The sequence below is a fragment of the Vipera berus genome, assembly GCF_964194415.1.
Source record: "Vipera berus genome assembly, chromosome: 3".
In the NCBI taxonomy this organism is placed as follows: Eukaryota; Metazoa; Chordata; class Lepidosauria; order Squamata; family Viperidae; genus Vipera; species Vipera berus.
In genome coordinates this window covers 53,038,057-53,061,219 of record NC_138204.1, presented here as the reverse complement: position 1 = coordinate 53,061,219, position 23,163 = coordinate 53,038,057, and the positions used below count along the sequence as shown (strand labels likewise).

General features: G+C 37.7%; 1 protein-coding gene across 2 annotated transcripts in view; it reads right to left on the bottom strand.

Moving 5' to 3' along the window:
* Positions 1-226: 226 nt before the first annotated feature.
* The window catches only part of ELAPOR1 (endosome-lysosome associated apoptosis and autophagy regulator 1), a 78,807-nt gene continuing 55,870 nt past the window's right edge, over positions 227-23,163 (bottom strand). Inside the window, exons 17-23 of one of the 2 annotated variants that reach the window (XR_014025832.1) lie at positions 22,175-22,271; positions 21,540-21,641; positions 19,793-19,919; positions 11,538-11,716; positions 9,627-9,792; positions 6,981-7,054; positions 227-6,594 (exon numbers count right to left, since the gene is read on the bottom strand). Coding sequence is in view for 1 of the 2 variants with exons in the window: in XM_081322888.1 (XP_081179014.1) it covers positions 6,526-6,594; positions 9,627-9,792; positions 11,538-11,716; positions 19,793-19,919; positions 21,540-21,641; positions 22,175-22,271 (740 nt within the window). In the remaining variant the exon portion in view is untranslated. The remainder of the gene's footprint in view (positions 6,595-6,980; positions 7,055-9,626; positions 9,793-11,537; positions 11,717-19,792; positions 19,920-21,539; positions 21,642-22,174; positions 22,272-23,163) is intronic. The other variant, XM_081322888.1, reaches the window with a different exon arrangement.

The following is a 23,163-nucleotide window of genomic DNA, read 5'->3' as shown; positions in this document are numbered from 1 at the left end:
GTTTGGATAGAAACTGCTGTGCATATGGTTTCTCAGTATGTTTCATCCCAAGTACTGCCACTGTGACAATAATAGTATACCCATTCCAGTATTATCATTTATCATGCAATTGATCCAAAAATGTACTATCAGAAAATAGGTTCCTTCCTAGCATATGTATAATGTTAAATATTATACAGAAAGGATTATTTCTGTGTATTCCATAGAATGGAGATTCAGTGGCTATTTCTCAGCTTTCCACAATCTAGCAGTCTCCCTTGTCAGATAGAGATGCATCTAAAGAGCAACAAATTGGAGAAATGTCTATGGAGATTCTCAATCATCCTGGTCATGATTCTTTTTATCCAAGAAAGTCCAGTTGGCTTTGTTTGCAAAAAGCACCTTTGGGCCAGCAAATTGGAGAATAGTGGAGTCAAAGTATGTCTTCTATGTTTTGGTTTTGTCTTTTTGCTCCTAGTTGTTCTCAAGTTATCTTCAAGTTGGGTTGATCAGAGCTGTGGAATAACAGATGCACTTTGTAAATAAAAGGCCCTAGCCATGGCATCTTCATTAAATAGGCCTAGAGAAACCTGAGATCCTACAGACCCATTGTTAGGTAGGATTGTAGGTGCAGGGCAGCTCCTGTTCTGTTTTCTGTAGCTTGAATACTAAACAATGTTATTATAAAAGATGATTAAATAGAAACCAGAAGCTTTTCTTGGTCTCTCTTTTTTTCAGTTCATCTAAAATGAACAACAAAAGCTGAAAGCCCACATCAAAAGTCATAAATGTACATTAGTCCTTAATCAAAAATCCACATGCAATGTTCTCTCCATAAATTACAAAATTGTATTGACCTTATAAATAGAACCCAGCCTATTATGCACATAGAACAAAATAAGCTTCAGTTTATCATCACAAGGCTGAAAAGCTCCCCCACAGGTTTATAAGCGTAATTAAATCAATTTTATACAGCATTGCAAAAGTTGTCATATTTTTAAGAAATGTATCATATTGTAGTCCCTGAATAGCATTTTTAGGATTCATCCAAGCTCTGAAAAGTCCTTGAAGATTAGTATTGGAATAATAAAATATCTGACATATTATTAATCATATATTAAAAAGATTACACTTTCTTCCAAAAACCCCAAACATGTACAAAATGTTGTGAAAGCAAAAATCCCCTCAGCATAATACATCACAACAATACAAACAGTAATGCTGTTATGCTATTAAATAGACAAAAGTACTTTTCCTGTCTTACATGAATGAAATTTACAAACGTGAATTACAGTTGGGCCACATTCTCATAGATGACATATCAGAAAATCTAGATGCTATACAATAGGTAACATTAAGTAAGAATAAATATACTTAACCAGTGGACAACACTCTAGCATTAGTATCTTTTGAGAAAATACTAGAAAAATATAAGAAAAGGGAATCTGAATCTTAAGAAGTATGGCTGCTCTTCAATCCATTTCCATACTTCTGAAAAAGAACATTCCTATTGCTCACTGCTCTGCTATGGAGTAATTCAATGGCTTGTTTTACACATAGTAGAAAAGCCATAATATGATTTTTTTTTGCTTATATGATGTGTGGCTGCATCTAGTATGGCTTAGCATTTAGTATACACCAATGGTTTGCTCAACAAACCACAATTAATGTTTACAAATTCTGATTTGGTATTATATTTATTATAAATGAACCATTCATATATTTAATGGCTACTGATAACCAAGACTTTTTTCCTCCTTATATTAAAACACATATTCAGCAAAATACTATCACTGAATGTGATCGACTATGTTATGTTGCATACACAAATCCAAAGGAAAGCTTCAAGTGTGCAATTCTGTTCGGACTGCTGCTATCACTAAGCTTCCTACAAAGTTAGTTTTTGGCTTTTATTTTTTTTTCAAAAAAAAAAAAGATTACTTTCATAACACATCTAATTTTCCAAACTGAGAAGACAATGTCATATCATTTAGAAATGTAATAAATACATAATTTTTGAGAATAGCTTTACAGCCCTGTCCCCATTATTAGTGGTGCAGCCTCTTTCCCCTCTTGATCATCTACAGTTAAGTTACTGAAACATCATGTTTCGATGATGTTGATAATATGAATGTTAAATTCAAGATTCTGAAATTATTTAGAAGTGATGCTCTGAAATAAGCAGATATACAGATCCACCACCTCTCCATGATTCATTAAAGCAGTTATCCAAAAGCTTTTCCCGCAGCCACACAATGTAAGCAATTCTGCTTTAAGAAGTCCTACACTAGTGCTGTGTCTACATTCCCTTATGCACCAGAGCCTCTCTCTTGAATTGATTAGAACACTGCACTTCTGTCACCATCTGTTTTAATACGAGTGATGGTTTTTAGTACATCAGTTGTTGTGTTTTGAATACTGTTTGAATTTAAGTGGTTTTTCTTTTAAAAAGAAACAGGATGAAACTATCATAGGCATTTTGAAGTTGGATAGGAGAAACTTCATTGGGGCATATGGGCCCACTTTTTTACTGCTCAGTGGGTTAGGATGCTGAGCTTGTCGATCAGAAGGTCGGCAGTTTGGCGGGTCGAATCCCGAGTGCCACGTAGCAGAGTGAGCGCCTGTTACTTGTCCCAGCTTCTGCCAACCTAGCAGTTCGAAAGCACATAAAAATGCAAGTAGAAAAATAGGAACCACTACGGTGGGAAGGTAACAGCGTTCCGTGTGCCTTTGGCATCTAGGCATGCCGGCCACATGACCACGGAGACGTCCTCGGACAAACACTGGCTCTTCAGCTTTGAAACAGAGATGAGCACTGGCCCCTAGAGTCGGAAACGACTAGCACGCATGTGCGGGGGAACCTTTACCTTTTTATACTGTATTATATCTAGCCCAGGCATGTCAAACTGCTGGCCCACGGGCCGGATGCATCATACTGAAACTGCGCCCATCCCATTGCTGGCAATGGGGGAAAAGCTGCAATATGTTGCGTGATGTCGCGCGTTTGTCATGCCTGATCTAGCCAAATACCTGCCCTACCTTTCTTTCTGCCTGTGAGCTTCATTTGAAACTAAAAAGAAATTTTCCTGTCCTGAACAACAAGAAACTCTAAGTTACTCTCATGACCACTGATAAATTTGTCCCATAACATCTTACTGTATTACATGAGCGTAACCTTCCTATCCTCAGGCAAGCACTTTTGTATGGAAAAGATAGGAATTTTTTTTAAAAAAAACAACACCTGATGCTTTTCTCAGCACTAGTTTGTTCAAACTATATATATTTTTAAAAAACGATCTTGTCTGTTCCAGAATACTTTGATGTTATTATAAATAAGTCAGAATATTCTCTAACATAGGCAGTTAGAAAAGAATCAGGAACTCGATGCCAAATTGATTTGGTAATACTAGACAAGAGTTGCTTTTATCTATTGTTTAAATAACTAAAGTCCAGTTGGTGAAAAACAGTCAAAGTACTATGGCAGCCTTCCATTACAGAACACATTGTAGTCAATGTTATTATGCTGACAATCACTCTGGCTTGCAAGATTTGTAACTACCCCATAAAATGAATTTGTCCTACTATATGTATCCTTTGGGTGATCCAAGACATGATTGTACTACATACGTTATCAAACAACTGGCAAGCCATAATAGATGCTACATTTACTTTACATATTGTAAATTGTATAGAATGTTTCAAATTATTGCAACTAACAATTGATTCATGAAGATCTGGTTGTACAGTTTCCTACAGGGTAGGAAAGCACAATAGATAACTATAGTCTCAGAGCAATTTCTGCCCTTCTTATCTCTATATCATTTCTAAAAGGCTGTCACAGTCTCAATTTTTTTCAATTACTGTCATAGCAAAAGCTATTAGGCCTTTTAACTGCAAAGTATGCTGATCTTTAGGATTATAGTATTTTTCAGTTTTATCATGCATTAGTACTTAAAAGGCTATTTATAGAGTAAAAGCATTTAACTTGTCTCATTTTAAAGTAATATTGTTTATCTCTCTTGAACTAATATAGCTATATCCCAATAAATATAATCCATTTTAAACCACATAATAGTCCTTTTCATGTAAGAGCAACAATTTCTGCTAACTGCTTTGGCAAAAAATGGCTTAAACCAAGTTTCCCAAAAATTATATCCCTCAAATGTGGTAGAATGCAACTCCCATTACTGTCAGCAGAAGCATCCTGCTTTACAGGCTGGGAGTGATAGTGACTGTGGTTCCAATACATCTAAAAAGCATTTGAATGGGAAGGCTTGGTTAAACATTAAAAAAATGGACTGTTAAAATCATTACAACTTTCAAGATATGATTAAAGTGGAATGTGGATAGCAATCTATACTATGGGGTGCTTTACATATTTGAAAAAGTACTGCATTCTTTTTCCTCTATAAATAGAGTATTTGGACATTCAGAGGAATCTAAGGGAGATTTTTTACTTGGAGGAAAGCCCTATTGAACTCAATGGGAATTATTTCTGAGGTAGAGAAGTATACTGTCAAAAACTGAATTTGGTTTTTGCATATTCTACCCTCAAGGTTATTCTAACCTGCCAAAACAAACAAAGCAACAAAATCAGTCAATTTTAACTTGACAATTGCCAGTTATTAGATGTTGCCTGAATCCCAAAGCCCAAATTGTTAACCCTTCCCAAGTATAATGGAGGAAATAATCTCTAGCTGCGGGTAGTTGCTCTGAAAAATTCTGAGAGAGAATAACATGGAGGTAAAATTACAAAAAAGTACCTGAACTCAAAATATTCATGTTATTTTGGGCCATTTTCACTGTGTTAATACTCATAAGTCATCTAACATACAGTTGAAGGGGGTGAAGGTTCATTCTCCAAGCTTGAAGGTTGGTTTCCAAATGTTTCTTTACCAGGCTAGGTAACATCTTCAGCAAGGTTTAGTGGACGTCTGTCTCAGTGTTCTACTTATATAAGGGCTTAGGTGTGGAAGTGTCAAGTGAGGGTCTTGTGATGGGCCAGGTGTGAGTCATCAGAGAGAGGCTTGTGATCTACTAAACACTGCTGAAGATGTTACCTAGCCTGGTAACGGAACTTTCGGAAACCAACCCTCAAGCTTGGAGAACGAACCTTCACTCTCATCCTACACCTGAGCTACAGATATTCACCACTATTGCATACAATTGAAGCTCATGTCAGCAGACCTTGTTTTCAGGTCTCCTGTATTGTCCTTTGTGGCCTTAAGTATTCATTCAAACTAATTCATGTAGTACTTTGTTTAAGTCAGTTTCTATCATGCGATGGCTTCCAGCTGTGTCAAACTACAACCCCATTCTCCTCAGCCACCCAATATGTTTGAAGCCTGCCAGATTGGAGAAGCTCTTTAAAGTTTAGAAGGCACTGAAAAAAAGCAAGAAAACCAGAAAAGTCTTATACAACAGGAATCGGTTCTATAGGATAAGTTTTTCTGGGTGGAATCAAGGCAGGAAAATGGCCTGAAATATTAAGCAGACTCAGTAGTTTCCTACAAAGAGTGAGAATGGGTTTAAAATGGATATCTGAATTTAAAATGCTATTCCACTAACCTTGGATGTGATACAGAACTTTTCAAATATATAATACCCTGATTTTGGTTTGCTATGCTATAGGTTTTTCTTTATCATTGCAGTCATTGTTATAACGTTTACAACTCACAGACTTTACGAATGCGATCTGGAATCCTAATCTGATTGAGTTGCATAATGTGGCAGAAACCTTATTAGGCCATGGAGCTTCACATATGCTACTGTTGTGATAGGTGCACCAGCAGCACAACTCCTTAACCACAATGCATTTTCCTGAAAGGTCAATAGCAAGGCAAATAACAGCATTTTTCAAGTCTTGGAAAAGGTTACTGCAGATATTTTTTCTTTGTTGTTTTAAAATAAAAGGACTGAAAATAGAAACAACTGCAGAATAGCTAGATATCCTGACAGGTAAAGATAAGCCTGCTTTGTTGAGGAGTCCTCAACAGTACAGTAAAATCTTTAGAGGCAAATTGGATGTAACTGTTGTTATAGTAGCTTCCTTAGGAGGGATGTTTGTAGCAAGCTACAAAAAGCAGATAGAAAGTTTTACAGCACAATTCTACACATTCTTCTTAACATGAAGACCTTTGGTGCAATAGGTCTTACTCAGAGAAGCAGTTTGTTTTAGCAGAGTGACATTTAAATCAATTTTACAGTTCTTTAGCTATTAAAGAGAAAATGTGTATAATGTCACTAGCTTTACTGCAGAAAATAATGTTTTGTGGGGACTCTTTATCACAAAAGAGTGCACAATGTATGCAATAAACATATACATATACATATACATCCACACATAATTTTAAAAGCACAATTATATTTGGCACAGTTTGTTTTTGGAGAAATGTTAAAATGTTTGACTTAAAAAAGTACAGTAAGAAGCTGAAGTTAAAAGATATTCCAATAAGGCCACATGGCAAGTTCATCAAAGTGCCAGTATTAATCAAGGAGAACTCCCAAAGCATCCTCCAGGAAAGGCATGGGAGAGGCAAACCACTTCTAAAGATCCATGTCGGTGGTGCCAGAGGAGGTCTTCAAGGGCACAGAATCAAAACCATCAGATGTTCTCTAAAGATAATACAAAAAGGAAATGTGAATAAAACCAGAATACGTGAAGATTTTGTATACTTTATCATTCTGAATCCTATTTTTATAGGAATCAGGCCAAATGTTGACATGGAAAGGGCAAACAATGCAATCCTTATATTCACAGAACATGAGAATGGCTCCCATAAGAACTTATGGTGAAACAAGTGTTTTAGGTGTACAGGGACTATATCTTCCAGAGTTCCCAGGCAGCATACCAAAGCTCAAGCAAGCTGGGAATTCAATAAATGCAGTTTCAACACAATAGTGAGTCTAATATTTCTCTACCAGTTGCCTCCATGTTCTTCTGAACATATTCCAACATGGGAGGAGCATTCAATAGCAACTGAAGACTCTCTGATTCTTACCAGAAACTTGCTTTTGATGTTTCTTCCCCAGCTGTCCACACATGATTTTCCTTCTACTGGGAGGTATCAGTGCACTGGGGGCCAAAGAAGGGTCCATTTGAGGATGCTTGTAGTTAAGATACAGTTTAGCTGCTTGTGAATAGCACTGGATACTTCCCACAATCCCTTTTCTTGAGAGTGACAACGTTTTTTTAAAAAAAAATATTTACAAATGAAAATGAAGCTGTTGTCAGTCCCAGATTTTGGTATGTTTTGATTTCTAAATTCTCAGTCTTTAGTTCCTGTTTCTGCTGTTTTAAATTATCCCAATTGCAATTTTTTCTAATAAAAATAAAGGAGCAAGCAACTGCTTTAAATATAAAAAGCAAGAGGAGCTAATTAAGAGTCAGTTTAGAACTGCTGAGGAGAGAAATGAATGGGAAAAGGTAAAGGTAAACGTAAAGGTTCCCCTGCACATGCGTGCTAGTCGTTTCTGACTCTAGGGGCCGGTGCTCATCTCCGTTTCAAAGCCGAAGAGCCAGCACTTGTCCAAGGACGTCTCCGTGGTCATGTGGCCAGCATGACTATGAATGGGAAACACATAAGCAAAGGACTGCTTAACAGAAGTTGCTTTTGAAAGAAAAAAGGTCTTTGCAGACTGAGGGCTTCAATTCTACGTGTTGTTGGAAATGCAGAATGATAATATTTCTGCAGAGGAACAGTCCTCAGCAGTGCTAAAGGATTCTTGTGTGGAAGCAAACTCTGATGGATCTCAGGGTGTTCAAATGAAGCACCTGGGATGGGAACAATGTAAGACCTTCTAAATATCTGCACACAGTGGTTAAAGGAGCTAGGCAATAGGACCAATGCCACTCTTTGCCAAGCCCTTCTTCAGTATTCATCTCACTAAGGCAGTGGTGGGATTCAAATATGTGAACAACCAGTTCTCTGTGTGGATGCCGTTTCTGGAAGTCGATTCTGGGCCTGGGCAACAAAAAATTAGCTACTGGTTCTGCCAAAGTGGTGCGAACTGGCTGAATCCCACCACTGCACTAAGGGCTTTACACGAGCAGTTATCTGTGCCATGAAATAACCATGAGTAGGGTCATTACCTCAGAATGGATGAGAAGAAAAATTGAGGTAATGAGCAGTTAACATTTGTCTGTGCACACAAATGTCTTGCTAAATATTTAAGTGCATATTTTTGCTGAATCATCATTGGGGGCAAACCCAAAATACTCAAGTTTCCCTTTAGTCTCAAGAACTGGGGAGGAGGATTTTTCATCTGCAGAATTAAATTCTAATGTCTTATTGCCTTCTTGGAATTTAAGCATCTACTGTAGAGTCACTTTTCATGCTCTGCTTTGGTTCTCCAGCTTCACAGAAAGTTAGTGGAGCGCCCAGGCTCTAATTCACCTAAGATGTATCTTAGCAAAAGGCCAGCAGGTAACATAAAATACCCATTTGTCCTATTCTGAAGAGTGTTAACAAGCAGTCACTTCTCCCAGAGACAGGCCAAGGCTCCACAAATTTTTCTGGATTACATATATAATCCTGTGCTTGCAATATGAGTTTGCAGTTTCCTGTGCAGCATCCTGTCCCTTCCATCTACGCTGCATTAACAAGTTATCAGCCATGCTTACTGGGAGTTCTGAAGGTTGTAGTTCAATACTTCTGGAGCGTAAGTTTGAAAAGACTGCACTATTAGATGTCTTCAAATACACTATTTCCTCAAAAGGAAATAGAGATTGTGATATTCACCTCTAAGGACAGAGAGTCTGTAACTTTAAAAGACAAAGACTATCCTTCCCCACAATATAGGTCTTGTATGTCCCAGCCAGAGATCACAGACTGTGCTGTCGGGCTATCTAGCAACATTTGATTGTGGCACACCCTCCGTCAGCTGGCCTGTTTTTACATGCATCTACATTTGATCTCCATCTACCTGGAAGATTCTTCCTCTTAGTTTACTGAGAACAGCCCTACATACAGAGTCCTGCCATGCCTGACTGTACTTAAGAGAAGCCTACAGGAAAACAAATAGTCACATTAGAAAATAAGCATTAAACAACAATTTACCATTAATTAGAATGTAAGTTTGAGCAATAGGAAACATAGTAAATATGGAGAGGCTTTGAGGTTTATTGTTATTCACAGATTTATCCTGGAGCAATAGGGATGTCACTGGAACATTTTGCCAGATCTATATGAGCTATTATTCGTGATGATCTGCTGCATCTTAGAAACTTCAACGTATTTATTATTGGGATGGATGGGAAAATGCCCTTTTAACTTTTGCTACTCATCTCTGTCAGAAATACTGGCAGGGGAGAGAAGAATCACTCAAAACAATTCTTTTCGGTTGACTCATGAGGCTTACACAGTATGCAGCCTATACAGTAGTAGCCAAGATCATTAATTACAAACAGCCACAATTTTTTTTTTTAAAAAAATGGCTTCCACAAAAAGATATATGCACATCCCGGGAATAATCATACATTAGCTGAATTTAGAAAATGGTAATTCAGAGTGGACTCAAAAGTTAAACATGACAGATGAAACATCTGTCAGGGTCAAATAAACATTGGAACTAAATCAAAGGCCTCCAAACTTTCACTCTGGGCAATTATAAAAGCTACTTCCTCACCCCTTTCCATCCCAGCTTACTTTAGAAGTGAATGCCTTTATTTTTCCAAAGAGAGAATTCTTGCTTGGGAATAACAGGTCATCCTCTGCATCTTCCCCCTCCATGATGGCACAACTGTCAGCTGCAGGCAGTTCACCGTCCTTGGCACTAGCATTCATAACCAGCTTAGAGTATTTATATTCTAACCTAAAAAGATATAGACATATAAGAATCAGATGGAAGGATTATACTTGTAAAGCAGACTTTGGATTCTTTTGCATCCTTGAGTTTTTGTTTTTGTTTTAATTTTAATTCCATTTATATCCCGCCCTTCTCCGAAGACTCAGGGCGGCTTACAAGCTTAGCAGTAGCCTTCATTCTATGTATATGCCTGCTTATTAGGGCTTTCACACAATCCCCAAGTGGCATTATTACAAAGTCAGCTTATTGCCCCCAACAATCTGGGTCCTCATTTTGCCTACCTCGGAAGGATGGAAGGCTAAGTCAACCTTGAGCCTGGTGGGATGCGAACCTGCACTAATTGCAGGCAGCTGGTGTTACTTAAGGAGGCATTAGCTCACTGCTCCACCAAGGCTCTTATTGATAGTTACTCTATCAATATCTTTTCCATTTCTCTTTTTAAACATGTTTTCTTTTTCAACTAGGCTAAGCTAGCCTTCCTCAAATCAGGCAATTTTCCTGACATCCAGACTTTAACTACCAGAATTCTCAGCAATGGCTAGGTTAGGTGTAATATGAAGGCCACACAAAGCACTAAGACTGGAGAAGATAGTGCTGGTTTTTCTATTTCAGAGCAACACAAACATGTTAATATTAGAGATGTTAAAAAGGGTCTTTACTAAAAAAAATCTTTTTTTTTGAGAAACAAAGCAATATTCATTTGTTACAAATTTTCTAGGTTGTTTCAAATAAATAACTATATAAACAATTCATAAAGGTAAAGGTTCCCCCACACATGTGTGCTAGTCGTTTCCGACTCTAGGGGCTTGTGCTCATCTCCGTTTCAAAGCCAAAGAGCCAGTGCTTGTCTAAGGACGTCTTTGTGTTCAGGTGGCCAGCATGACTAGACGCCAAAGGCGCACAGAACGCTGTTACCTTCCCACCGTAGTGGTCCCTATTTTTCTACTTGCACTTTTATGTGCTTTCAAACTGCTAAGTTGGCAGAGCTGGGACGAGTAACAGGTGCTCACTCTGCTACGCGGCACTCGGGATTCGACCTGCCAAACTGCCGACCTTCTGATCGACAAGCTCAGCATCCTAACCCACTGAGCCACCGCATCCCTTATACAATTTATAGACTAAAATAATACATATAATACTTTATATTAAATGCAAGTCTAATTGCTGAAATGTTAAAAAGCAAATAAAAAATAAAACCAATTAACATGCATGTAACTTTACACACTTTTACATGGCCTTTATGCAAAATATTAACATTTGAAAGCTGACTTGCAGCTGTTGCTATTGTCTGTAGTGTTGTTCAAAATTGTCACCTGTTTCAAAAAATTAACTAGAGAATGAGATGGGAATTTTGCATAAAGTACCATAATAAAGAAAACCTTATGTATGACAGAACTAGGTTCAATGGATTTGAGATACAATGAACTTTTTGTTTTTCAAGACAAAGTAATGGACAAGTTATTCAAACAATTTGTTATTAAATCTGAATGTTAATCACTTCTGTAAATGATGTCCATATATCTATTCTATTTCTATTAGTTTATATCATTTGCATGCTCTATGCAAATGATATAAAGTCATTCTTGCATAAATATGTCATTACATAAATAATGGAAATGAATAAAAGACATTATTTACTGTTTTAATGAAATTTCAGTTTAAAAGTATGGCCTCTGATGCCAACAGTCCGTTAAACTGAAGATTTCTTGTCACAGTAGGAACTAATGATAAGTGGAGTGAAATTTACTTACTTTTGATTTTTCTTCCAGAAGTAGCAAGTCATGACGGTCAACAGGACAGCAGCACAAGTCCCAGCTGAGATGCCCACCTTAAGCCAGAAGTCCATGGACTTGCAGATGCTGACTTGTTCTTCTGGAAGCAGGACGCCTCCAGCACATAGCTTTGGCTTCCGCCATACATAGGTGGTTCGCTGTAATGAGGAAAGTGGATCTGTCATAGCTTCAGTCTGACAAGCAGTAACACAGTTAAGGTCAATTGTGACAGCTGTACCCAGTGGTGGGATTCAGTTGGTTCGCATTACTTCGGCAGAACCGGTAGCTAATTTTTTGTTGCCCAGGCCCAGAATGGACTTCCAGAAGCAACATCCACACAGAGAACCGGTTTTTCACATATTTGAATCCCACCACTAGCTGTACCACTATTGCACACTACAGGGATCTTGAAAGGACATCTTTAGGAACATGTATCAGAGCTTTATTACTGAAATAGCTGCTGAAATAGATTATTGCAAGCCTTTCCTATCTTGTAGCATCCAGGTGTGCGGGAACATTTATCTCATTTTTCTCAGGCATGTTTCAGTCCAGTGCTGACTGCCCCAGGTGGTTTATAATTTGAATTCCTATGCATTTCTGTGAAAATCACTTGCCTTCTAAGTAAGCATAGTCTGGATTTCCAGCAGATTTTTCTTTTCTTTTCTTTCTCAGTTTGGGATCTCTCATTTTTACATGCATATTTACTGAATGATTAACAGAGCCCAGTAATCAATTAAATGCAAATTTAAATGTTGTATAGTGAGGAAAGCAGATCTGTCATAGCTTTAGTCTGATAAGCAGTCATTATTTAATAAAATAGTAAACGTATGAATTTGGTGCCAAACACAATTTTTTGGGGGAAAAAAAGATTAATTCAAATGTAATAAAGACAAAGGTTTCCCTGTCCAGTCATGTCTGACTCTATGGCATGGTGCTCATATCTGACAGCATTTATTTATTTTAAAAAAATATTTATAAAATTTACTGGCTGCCCATCTTACCTCAGGGTAACACTTTGGTATCTCTATTATCAAATCAGATAAAGATAAATCTTCCAGGCTTCCGGGTGGCAAGGCTCCATTGATGGCAGCCATTTCGGCTGTCAGCCCCGCTGTTTTCCGTAGAGCCACCAAAAACAGCAACGATCAGCTGTTTGGTGGCTCAGAAACCCGCTCCTCAGGAGAAGAGGAGGGGGTGAGCGCTTAGGCAGGGGTAGAGCTCCTCTAGACCGCCAGAGTTTAAACTCTGGTGGTTGAAGGGTGTGAGCCCCCCCGAAGCCTGAGTTTGCTCCAGACTCCGGGACACCTCTGCTCCAAGGCTTTGGAGCAGAGCAGGACACTGCAACCATCCCTGCTATCGATAGTGAATTGTGGATTAATTGGATGCAGGCAGAGCTGTGCAGGAGAATGCTGTAATAGCAAGTATCTGAACTTTAACTCAGAGTATTTTGTGGAAAAAGTTGCAAGCGGTGCGGAAGGTGAAAGTGCGCAATAGAATTAAGTGGTGTTAAAATGGCTTCCAAACCAACAAAAGTTCCTAGAAGTGCTGGTGCTTCGCCAGTTCAGCAGTCTTCATTACAGGCTTTGATGCCTCCTCCCGCGGCACCCGCACCAGCTTTAACAATAAAAGATTTACAGGATGCTTTAAAAATACAATCCCAAGAAATAGCTGAACTTATTGAGGAGAAGAATACGCATTTCAAGGATTGGCAGTGTGTATTGAACGTCTGGATGACCGAGTGGAAGAACTTAGTCAAAATAACATGAGACTAGATGCTAAAATGCTGGATGCTGAAACTGTGATGGAAAAGATTGATGATGATGTAATAATGATACAGTATCGCGAAATGGAGTTTGCTGTGAGAATCAGAGGTTTGAAAGAAGATCCTAAGGAAAATTTGAAAGAAGTATTGTCACAAGCTCTTGAACAGGTTTTGGGGCGTTCAGCAGAAGATATTATGGTGGATATAGATAAAATATTTCGTGTTAACTCCTGGATTGCAAGACAAAGAAAGTTACCTAGAGATGTGGTGGTTTATTTTACGAAGAGAGCAATTAGAAATGAGGTTATTCAAGCCTTATATAATAACAAATTTACAGTTGCAGAGCAAGAAGTTTTAATTCTGAAAGAGATTCCTCCAAGAATTTTAAGGAAAAGAATTTACTTTTTTGGCAGAAGAATTAAGGAAACGGGATATTCAGTTTTGATGGGAGATTCCAGTAGGCATGGTGGTGATGCATGCAGGCACAAGATATAAATAAATGTAATAAATAAAATAAATGTAATAAATAAAATAAATAAAATAAATGTAATAAAATAAAATAAAAATAAATAAGATATCGTCTTAACACAGTTTTGCAGGCACGAGATTTCTATGCTAATATTTTGAAGGCAGGCTCCCCACCATCTTCGGAACATAAAAGGAGGAAGGATGAAGGAGAGCGTCAGCCACGAAGGGGGAGTATACAAGGAGCTGAAGGAGTTATTCAGCTGAAGGATAGAGAATCCCAGCAAACTACAGGAGTGGATCAGATTTCAGTACCAATGGAAGAGGTTAGAGATCAAAGAGTGACACGGGTTGCAACTAGACGAATGAGACAAGAGCAGGAACAACAGAAAGCCATAATTACATCTCAAAAACCTACTTATAGTGAAGCAGTGGGAGGAGCGAAACCGAAGAGAGTGCAGGTGATTCTGGAAGAGGCGCTCCAAAAGCTTCAGGTCGCAAAAGATGGTGACAAAGCTTCTAACTTGGAATGTTAATGGATTAAATTCCCCGCAGAAGAGAAAGAAAGTATTTCACTATTTAAAACAATTTAAAAATGATGTTATTTGTTTACAGGAAACGCATATTCGAGCAGCTGATCAAAAGTATTTGATAAACTCTAGGCTGGGTATACAGTTTATTGCCTCTGCTCCTGACAAGAAAACTGGAGTTGTTATGTCAAGAATACTTTAACAGCTAGTTTAATTGAAACAGATAAACAAGGAAGATATGTTATAATTGAACTATTAATAGAAGGCAAGAAAATACTTTTGGTTGGATTATATGCTCCTAATCAACAGCAAGGAGAATTTTATAAACTATTATATAGCAAGATTATTCAGTGGGATTACAAATCTTGTATTTTTATGGGAGACTGGAATGGCGATTTGGACGTACAATTGGACAAAAGAGGCTTTTTTCGAAGTACGCCAAGTCATGCTAGATTGCCTAAATCATTTTTTGAGATGAAGGATGACTTGGAATTGAGAGATGTTTGGAGAGAAAGAAACCTGCAAGAAAAAGACTTTACTTTTTTCTCTGATAGGCATCAATCCCTATCCAGGATTGATTTTGTATTATTTTATTTTATTTTATTTTTTATTTTAATTCCATTTATATCCCGCCCTTCTCCGAAGACTCAGGGCGGCTTACAAGCTTAGCAGTAGCCTTCATTCTATGTATATGCCTGCTTATTAGGGCTTTCACCCACACACCCCAAGCGGCATTATTACAAAGTCAGCTTAATTGCCCCCAACAATCTGGGTCCTCATTTTACCTACCTCGGAAGGATGGAAGGCTGAGTCAACCTTGAGCCTGGTGGGATGCGAACCTGCACTAATTGCAGGCAGCTGGTGTTACTTAAGGAGGCATTAGCCCACTGCTCCACCAAGGCTCAGTTTATTAACTACCAATGATTTTTTTTCTAGGATTAAGAAGATTAAGATATGTCCAAGAACTATATCTGTTCATAGTCCAGTATGGTTGGAAATAGAAAAAGACAATGGAGACAGACGGTCTTGGCGACTAAATGAAAATTTGTTTAGATATCAAGAAAATGTGGAAGAGTGTAAAAAACAAGATAGAATTTTTAAGAATGAATATGTATAAGGGTACTTCTATTGAGATGGTTTGGGATGCAAGTAAAGCTTATATGAGAAGAGTGTTAATATATCTGAATAATAAATACAGACGTAAATTGGAATTTAGGCGAAAAGAATTAGAGGAGGAAATTAAGAGAAAAGAAAAGGTTTTAATCTCGAATCCATCTGATGGGAAGATCAAAGAGGCAATTACTTTACTAAGAGGCCAGTTTGATATGTTGATGGCAGATCAAGTGGCAACTAATTTACGGTATGCTAAACATAACACCTTTTGTAATGCCAATAAGCCGGGTAGGTGGTTAGCCTACTTGTTAAGGAAGAAACAAAGGGCACGTAATATAGATAGAATAGAGTACAATGGTAGAGTAGTGCATCAGCAGAATCTTATTAAAAAGGCTTTTGTTGATTTTTATTCTAAGTTGTATGATAGAGATAAGATTCTAGATATAGATATAGATACATATCTGCAGGAAGTTAATATTCCTGTTCTTACACAAGAACAAAGGGAAGGGATGAATCAATTGATAAATGATGAAGAAATTATTTTAGCAATTAAGCAATTAAAGGTGGGTAAAGCACCAGGAACAGACGGTTTGACTGCCGTCTATTATAAAAATTTACAGTCAGAAATGGTGGAACGTTTAAGAGAATTGTTTAGGACAATTCAATTGGGAGGAGAAGTGCCTCCGTCGTGGAAAACAGCTTTTATTTTGTTGATTCCGAAGGAAGACCAAGATGCTACCCAAGCCAAAAATTATAGACCAATGTCGCTTTTAAATACTGATTATAAGATATTTGCAAACATTTTAGCAAATAGATTAATGAAGGTAATGCAGCAAGTGATTCATAGTGATGAAATTGGATTTATAAGTGGTAGACAAATGAAGAATAATGTGAGACATATTGTAGATTTATTGGAATTTTTGGATAGAAATAACCAGGTCTCTGCAGCGCTGATCTTTTTGGATGCTGAAAAAGCCTTTGATCAATTGAATTGGCAATTTTTAGTCAAAGCATTGGAGAAAATGGAATTTGGGGAAAAATTTTACAACCTATTAGAGCAATATATCAGAAGCAAACAGCTCGAATAATAGTTAATAGTAGTTTGACAGAAACATGTAATATTGAAAAGGGTACAAGTCAGGGGTGTCCATTGTCACCTTTGCTGTTTGTTTTAACACTGGAAATATTATTGATTAAAATACGAGACTCAAATAAAATTAAGGGAATTAAAATAAGAGATCAGGATTATAAATTGAGAGCATTTGCGGATGACCTGGTTATTACAGTAAGTCAACCGACTTACTCAGTTGTAGAGTTGATGGAGATAATAACGTCATATGGGAAAGTTTCTGGATTTAAGATAAATATACAAAAAACTAAAATAGTCTAAAAATATGACTATAGAACAAAAGGTTGTTTTAGAAGAGTTAACGGGATTTGAAATAGTTAAAAAGACTAAATATTTGGGGGTTTACCTTTCAGCTTCAAATGTGAAGTTATATAAGAATAATTATGAATTGTTATGGTCAAAAACACAAAAAGAGTTAGATGGTTGGAAAAAGTTACAACTATCCTTATTGGGAAGAATTGCAGCAGTAAAAATGAATGTTTTGCCAAAATTTTATTTTTGTTTCAAATGATACCTATACTTAAAAAGGATTTAAATTTGGAGGAGTGGCAGAAAGGTATTAATAAATTTGTTTGGGCAGGGAAAAAGCCACGAGTCAAATTTAAGATAATGCAAGATACACGTGAAAGAGGTGGTCTTAAAATGCCCAATTTCTCTACATGGGACTGCCCTTGAGATCCACTCGGAAGCTTCAACTGGTGCAAAGTGCAGCGGCACGGACACTTCTGGGAGCCTCCCGATACTCCCATATCACACCTCTCCTCCGTGCGCTGCACTGGCTTCCAGTTGCCTTCTGGGTGAAGTTCAAGGTGCTAACAATGACATACAAAGCCCTACATGGCATGGGTCCGGACTACCTACGGGAGCACCTTCTGCCAATGTCAACACCCCACCGCCCTGTGCACTCCCACAGAGAGGGCCTCCTCAGGGTGCCACCGCTCAAGGAATGTCGACTGGTGGCCCCCAGGGGGAGGGCATTCTCAGTGGGTGCGCCAGCCCTCTGGAACTGCTTACCAACTGAAATCCGGATGGCCCCCGACCTCCGCACCTTCCGGCGCGACCTGAAGACTTACCTATTCCAGCAGTCCGGCCTGGCTTGATAGCTCTAATTGGGGTCCCAGTTTGTTTGTTTATTGTTTTTCAGTACTGTTTCATTATGTTTGCCTACCTTACTCTGTACACCACCCCGAGTCCCTCGGGAGAAGGGCGGTTTATAAAAACAAATAAATAAATAAAAATAAATAAATTTTAAATTATATTATGAGGCTGCTGCTTTATCATCAATAAGTGATTGGTTTAATTTAACACAAGGGAAATTATTAAAACTTGAGGGTTATGATTTGTTATTAGGTTGGCATGCATATTTATTGTATGATAAGAAGGTGGATAATGTGTTTAAGATACATATATTAAGGTATGCTCTGTTGCGAGTATGGAAAAAATATAGACATAAGTTAAATTATAAGATACCAATTTGGGCAATACCTAAACATGCAATAGAAAATATAAATGTTGGATTTAAACATGATGAGACCACATATAAAGAAATTTTAAGGTTAGAAAGGAATGTATGGCAATTAAAGCCATATAATATTTTAAAAGAAGAAAAGATTGTGCAAACCTGGTTTCAGTATGGGCAGTTACAAGCAAGATGGAAAGAAGATCAGAAAGTTGGGCTTTTCGATAAATGATGGAAATTTGGTAAAACAAATTAGAGATCAAGGTCAAGCACATATAAGAAGGATATATAATGCATTGATAGAAATTGATTCAGAAACGGAACTTGTTAAAGATTGTATGATAAAGTGGGCCCAGAATTTTCAGGAGGTTATAACAATGGATACTTGGGAAAAGATCTGGGTTAGAAATGTAAAATTTACACAGGCCCAAAATTTAAGAGAGAATTTTTATAAAATGTTTTATAGGTGGCACGTAGACCCTAAAAAACTAGCAAGTATGTATCCGAACTGCCAGCCCAAATGTTGGAGGTGTGGATGTGAGGATGCAACATATTTTCACATATGGTGGACTTGTAAAAAAGTCAAAGCTTTTTGGATTAAAATCTGGTGGAATATGCAGAAGATATTTAAGAAAAAAATAAGGTTTTCTCCGCAGTTGTTTTTGTTGGGTATTATTACAGACTTTACTGTTATAGATGCTAAATTGATGTTGAACTTAATTACGGCAGCAAGACTTTTAGTAGCACAATATTGGAAGAAGGAAGAACTGCCGACTATAGAAGAGTGGACTTTGAAAGTTTCTAATTTGGCAGAAATGGCAAAGATTTCAGCATATTTGAAAGAACAATCGCAACAGAGATATATTGTGGAATGGAGAAGATGGATTGAATATATTCAGAATAAATATGGGACTAAAAAGTTTCATTTAGCATTTGAATAAGTAGTGGTTTTGTATGATGTATTATTAGTTATTAGTTATTTGTTAGTAATATAGTTATGACTATGGAGAGTTAAAGTGCGATAGAATTTAATGTTTTATTTTTGTTGTTAGCATATTTTAGCTTAAGTTTGTGACTTTATACCCTGTATTCAGCTCTGGGAAGTCGGGGAGGGGGAGGGTGAGGGTAGGGGAGGGTTGGGGGAGGGGGGGAGGGAGTTTTTTTTTCTATTTAAAAAATGTATTGTAAAACTTTTCAATTAAAAAAAGATAAATCTTCCAATATTATATACTTACGTTTTTTTGCTATCCCTCACATGAAAACAATCTATAATTCTTGATGTCTTGATAAATTTGGAATATTAGGAGTTTAATAATTAATAATTAGTTAATAAGCAGCATTTGCTCTAAAGTCATGTTGACAATCCTATGAGTTTTCAAAACAGGAAATTAAAAAGACAAAACAGACAAGAAAGAAAAGGTTTAAGAAAAAAAAATCAAGAAAGAAAAAAGATGTGCAAAAGGAAAAGGAAAAAAAAGTAAATTAAATAGAAAACTTTCTTTGGTACTGGTGTCAATAAAAAAGTAACATCAAACTCTTACTCTTAGGTTAATATTTTTCTACATTATTTCCACAACCCCTTGTAGTTCTAATCATCAAATCTCCAAATCAGCATTTCTTTCAGTTTCTTGCAAAAATAAAATAAAATAAATCCAACTGAATTGACTCTTAAACAAGGTGATCCCAACATTTTATAATGTACGGTGGAAAAGTCTGATGGCCTCAGGCAATTTACCGTAATAGAAGGAGCCCCGGAGACGGAGCCCAAGTGCCTACCTGTATCCCTCCAATGCAGGCACTGACAATGGCATGGTAATCTTCTGCAGAACAGAGGGGACAGGCTTCAGCCGACTCCCACAGGAAATGGAAAGTGCATCCATCACAGGTTCCATCAGGACACTTGCTATTTTGAAATTTTAAGAAACATCTTAAGTAGAACCAAATAAAGACACCCTTGTGCAGAGAACGGATCAAGAACTAGCTGTCGAAGGTTTCAGCAAAGGTAATTTTCCAGCCCTACCATCAGGTATCCCTTAAACTAGCTGCTAATGCTGCCCAGAAGAGTTGGGAATTCTGGACGTTGCAGCTCCTTTCTGTCAGGGAAAGTAATTAGTACTTCCCTATCAGAGGGCGATGGTAAACATCAGGTAAAAATAAAAATGAGGCATATTCTTCTGTATATAAAACTTTAATCAGGAAGCAAAGAAAAGCTCCTAGCTGACTACATCTTCTCATCAGACAGAATGCAAAGAGGGGGAAAAAATAAAGTACAGTGAGAAAACTTTTGTAGACATGCGCAGTTCTAGGCATGAAACCATAACATGGCTGGACATGTGACAATCACCTTGGTTACATTGATAAGATTACTATGCAGCTGGCAGAAACACAGAGTGAGACGTGCGGAGCTGACAAACAGAAAAAAACAACGCAGTGACACTTTCTGTCTTGAGGACACCAGATTAAAGGAAGTTAACCAATGATCAACATCATACCTCATGTACAGTTTAGGTAAGAGTTGCTGAATTTCAAAGCAGTTTAATCTGAACATTCTGATATATTTTATTGTCAAAACATTTTTAGAAGCTCTTTTAAAAACTATAGCTACTGTGAAGAATACAGCACACCTTTATTTATTTATTTATTTAGTTACATTTATATACCGCCCTATTCCCTGAGGACTCAGGGCGGTTTACAGGAAATTAAAAAATCCACCATACAAAAGTTAAAAAACCAAATTAAAAAATATTAAATTGACCCTGTATACTTAAAACCCCAATTAAAATTTCTCCTCAGCCTGGGCCCGAGAGCTCAAAGAGCCAGGTCTTCAGGCCCCGGCGGAATGATCGGAGGTCGGGGGCAGTCCTCAGCTCCACCGGCAGCTGGTTCCAGAGGGCAGGCGCTCCCACTGAGAAGGCCCTATCCCTGGGTGTCACCCGCCGGCAATCTCTCACCGGCGGCACCCTGAGCAGACCCTCCCTGTGGGAGCGCACTGGGCGAAGGGCGTTTGATGCCGGCAGCAGGTGTTCCCTCAAATAGCCCGGACCCAGGCCACCTTCTATATATAGTGTTGGAAATAGTTTGGGAGAGATCAAGTTGGTAAATGTGAATAAAGAAACTGGATCTAAGACTGTATACTGCCAAACTAGATATGCAACTTCAGCTCCAGAAACAGGAAAAACTTCTGTCTAAGATCCTGGAGAGCTACTAGCGCTCACTGTTGACAGTATTAAGTTAAACTAAAGGAACCAATTGTCTGATTCACTACAAGGCTATAGTCTGCTGGTAACTGTAGAAATTCTCTTAGTTGTACAACACTTTTTGAGGCTCATTCTTAAAGAATAACTTCAGAAGCTAGCTGAGCACTGTAATATTAAGAAATCCCACACTTCCAAGCATTTTTTTAAGTACAGGGAAGTTCCTTAAATCTTATAAAAGCATTACACTTGGCACTTCAGACAATATTTTATCTGCCTGAAGCAGAGGAAGGAGAGGAAAAAATAACATCTCAGTCTCTTGACATTACCTTGGTAAAGAGAGAATTCCAAACTCAATTTTTAGGGGATCACATCTCAGCCTAATGGTAGTTGCTCTTCCATCATGGCATGTCTGGGTCACATCCTTGGATCTGCAGTTCAGAAAAGTCATTATCTTAAGAAAATCTAAACTAGGGTTCCCCAAAATGGTCAATATTAATCCCCCCAATATCCAAGGGTTCAGTGATCAGCTCCTCTTCCTCATTCCCTCTCCTCCTCCTCCTCTGACTCAAGCAGAGTAGGCATTTCTTATAGAATTGTACAACTTTAGTTCCATATGCATAATTTGGGGCAGTCACTGCCCTCTCATTGTCAGTAAAAATACGAAGAATACACAGAAAATAACATTGCCAGTTCGTGAAATCACAAATCAGCTACCAGCCTTGGCTACCTCACTTTGTCAAATGCAGATAATTCAGCACTAGCAGCAATACAGCACTTTCTGCTATATTATTTCTAATCACGTTCTGGTTTGGAAAGTAAGATTTCACAAGGGATACATTTGCCAAATTTCTCCAAGATGCTGAAATATTGCCAGGAATTTTTTTCAGAAAAATACCATTTTCCCCCCACAAAAATGGGGTTAAAACCTGACCATACCTTGTTTGGCAGTTCTTTAGCTTACCTATAAAAGAATATCACATCAGGTAAGTGCTCATATTCAGCTGGGAAATAATCAGCACGAGAAGTTATGTTGTCCAGAGTAGGTTTTGTTGTTACTCCTAGAGATCAAATCCCAATCAATAAGAATACCACCACATAAGATAGAGAATACGTTTTAAGGATAAATACATTTTGTTCCCCAAAATATATTAAGGTAAAGGTTTTCTGCATCAGAAGGTAAATCCCATGTTGTATTAATTACTGTAATTGATACATACATTTGTTTTGTCCATAGCTGATTTATTTCCCACAGTATATCGTGTAGCTAATAATATGTGACCTGTCTTTGGCTACTTATCTGCCAGTTCCAAACTTTGTAGTATATTTCACAATAAAGGTCACATACTATTAGCTATATGATGCAGTCTAAAAAAGGAAGAAGCAGTGTTTTGTGTGCGTGCGTGTGTAAAGCATGATGAATGGTATGAGCCACAACTTTGCTTTTATGAGGAAAACTAAAGTGAAAAAGTGCCAAGAGGTACAGGCATATGTAACCTTATGGTGACTTGGAGGAAGGAGCCGATACCCACAATGAGCAGGATGGTGGGCCCAAGTGTGGGAATGGCTCTACTATGAGTGTGGCCAAAATACTGTATTCTGGGTTCCCCCCCACCTCTCTGAATTTGAGAGGAGATTTTCTTTGTTATTAAAAAAATAAACATTAATAGTTAGAGACTGTGTCACAATTTTAATTAACTGTGTTTGGAGAGAAGCCTGGGCAGTGGCAAAAAGGGAATTAGCGAGCCTCAAGAATTTGTGAAGGAAAAATTCTGCAAAGAATTGTGGAGAGGTGATGGACACCTGGAGCTTTTTTTTAAAGGAAAAAAGGATCCTCCCACCTAATATTTTCTATAGAATGATTTTGTTCTTCTGTGCCATTGATTAAAGTGATTCTGCCAATACTGGGTCAGGATTTGGTTCAGTACTATGAAGATCACCATCTGGCAACTG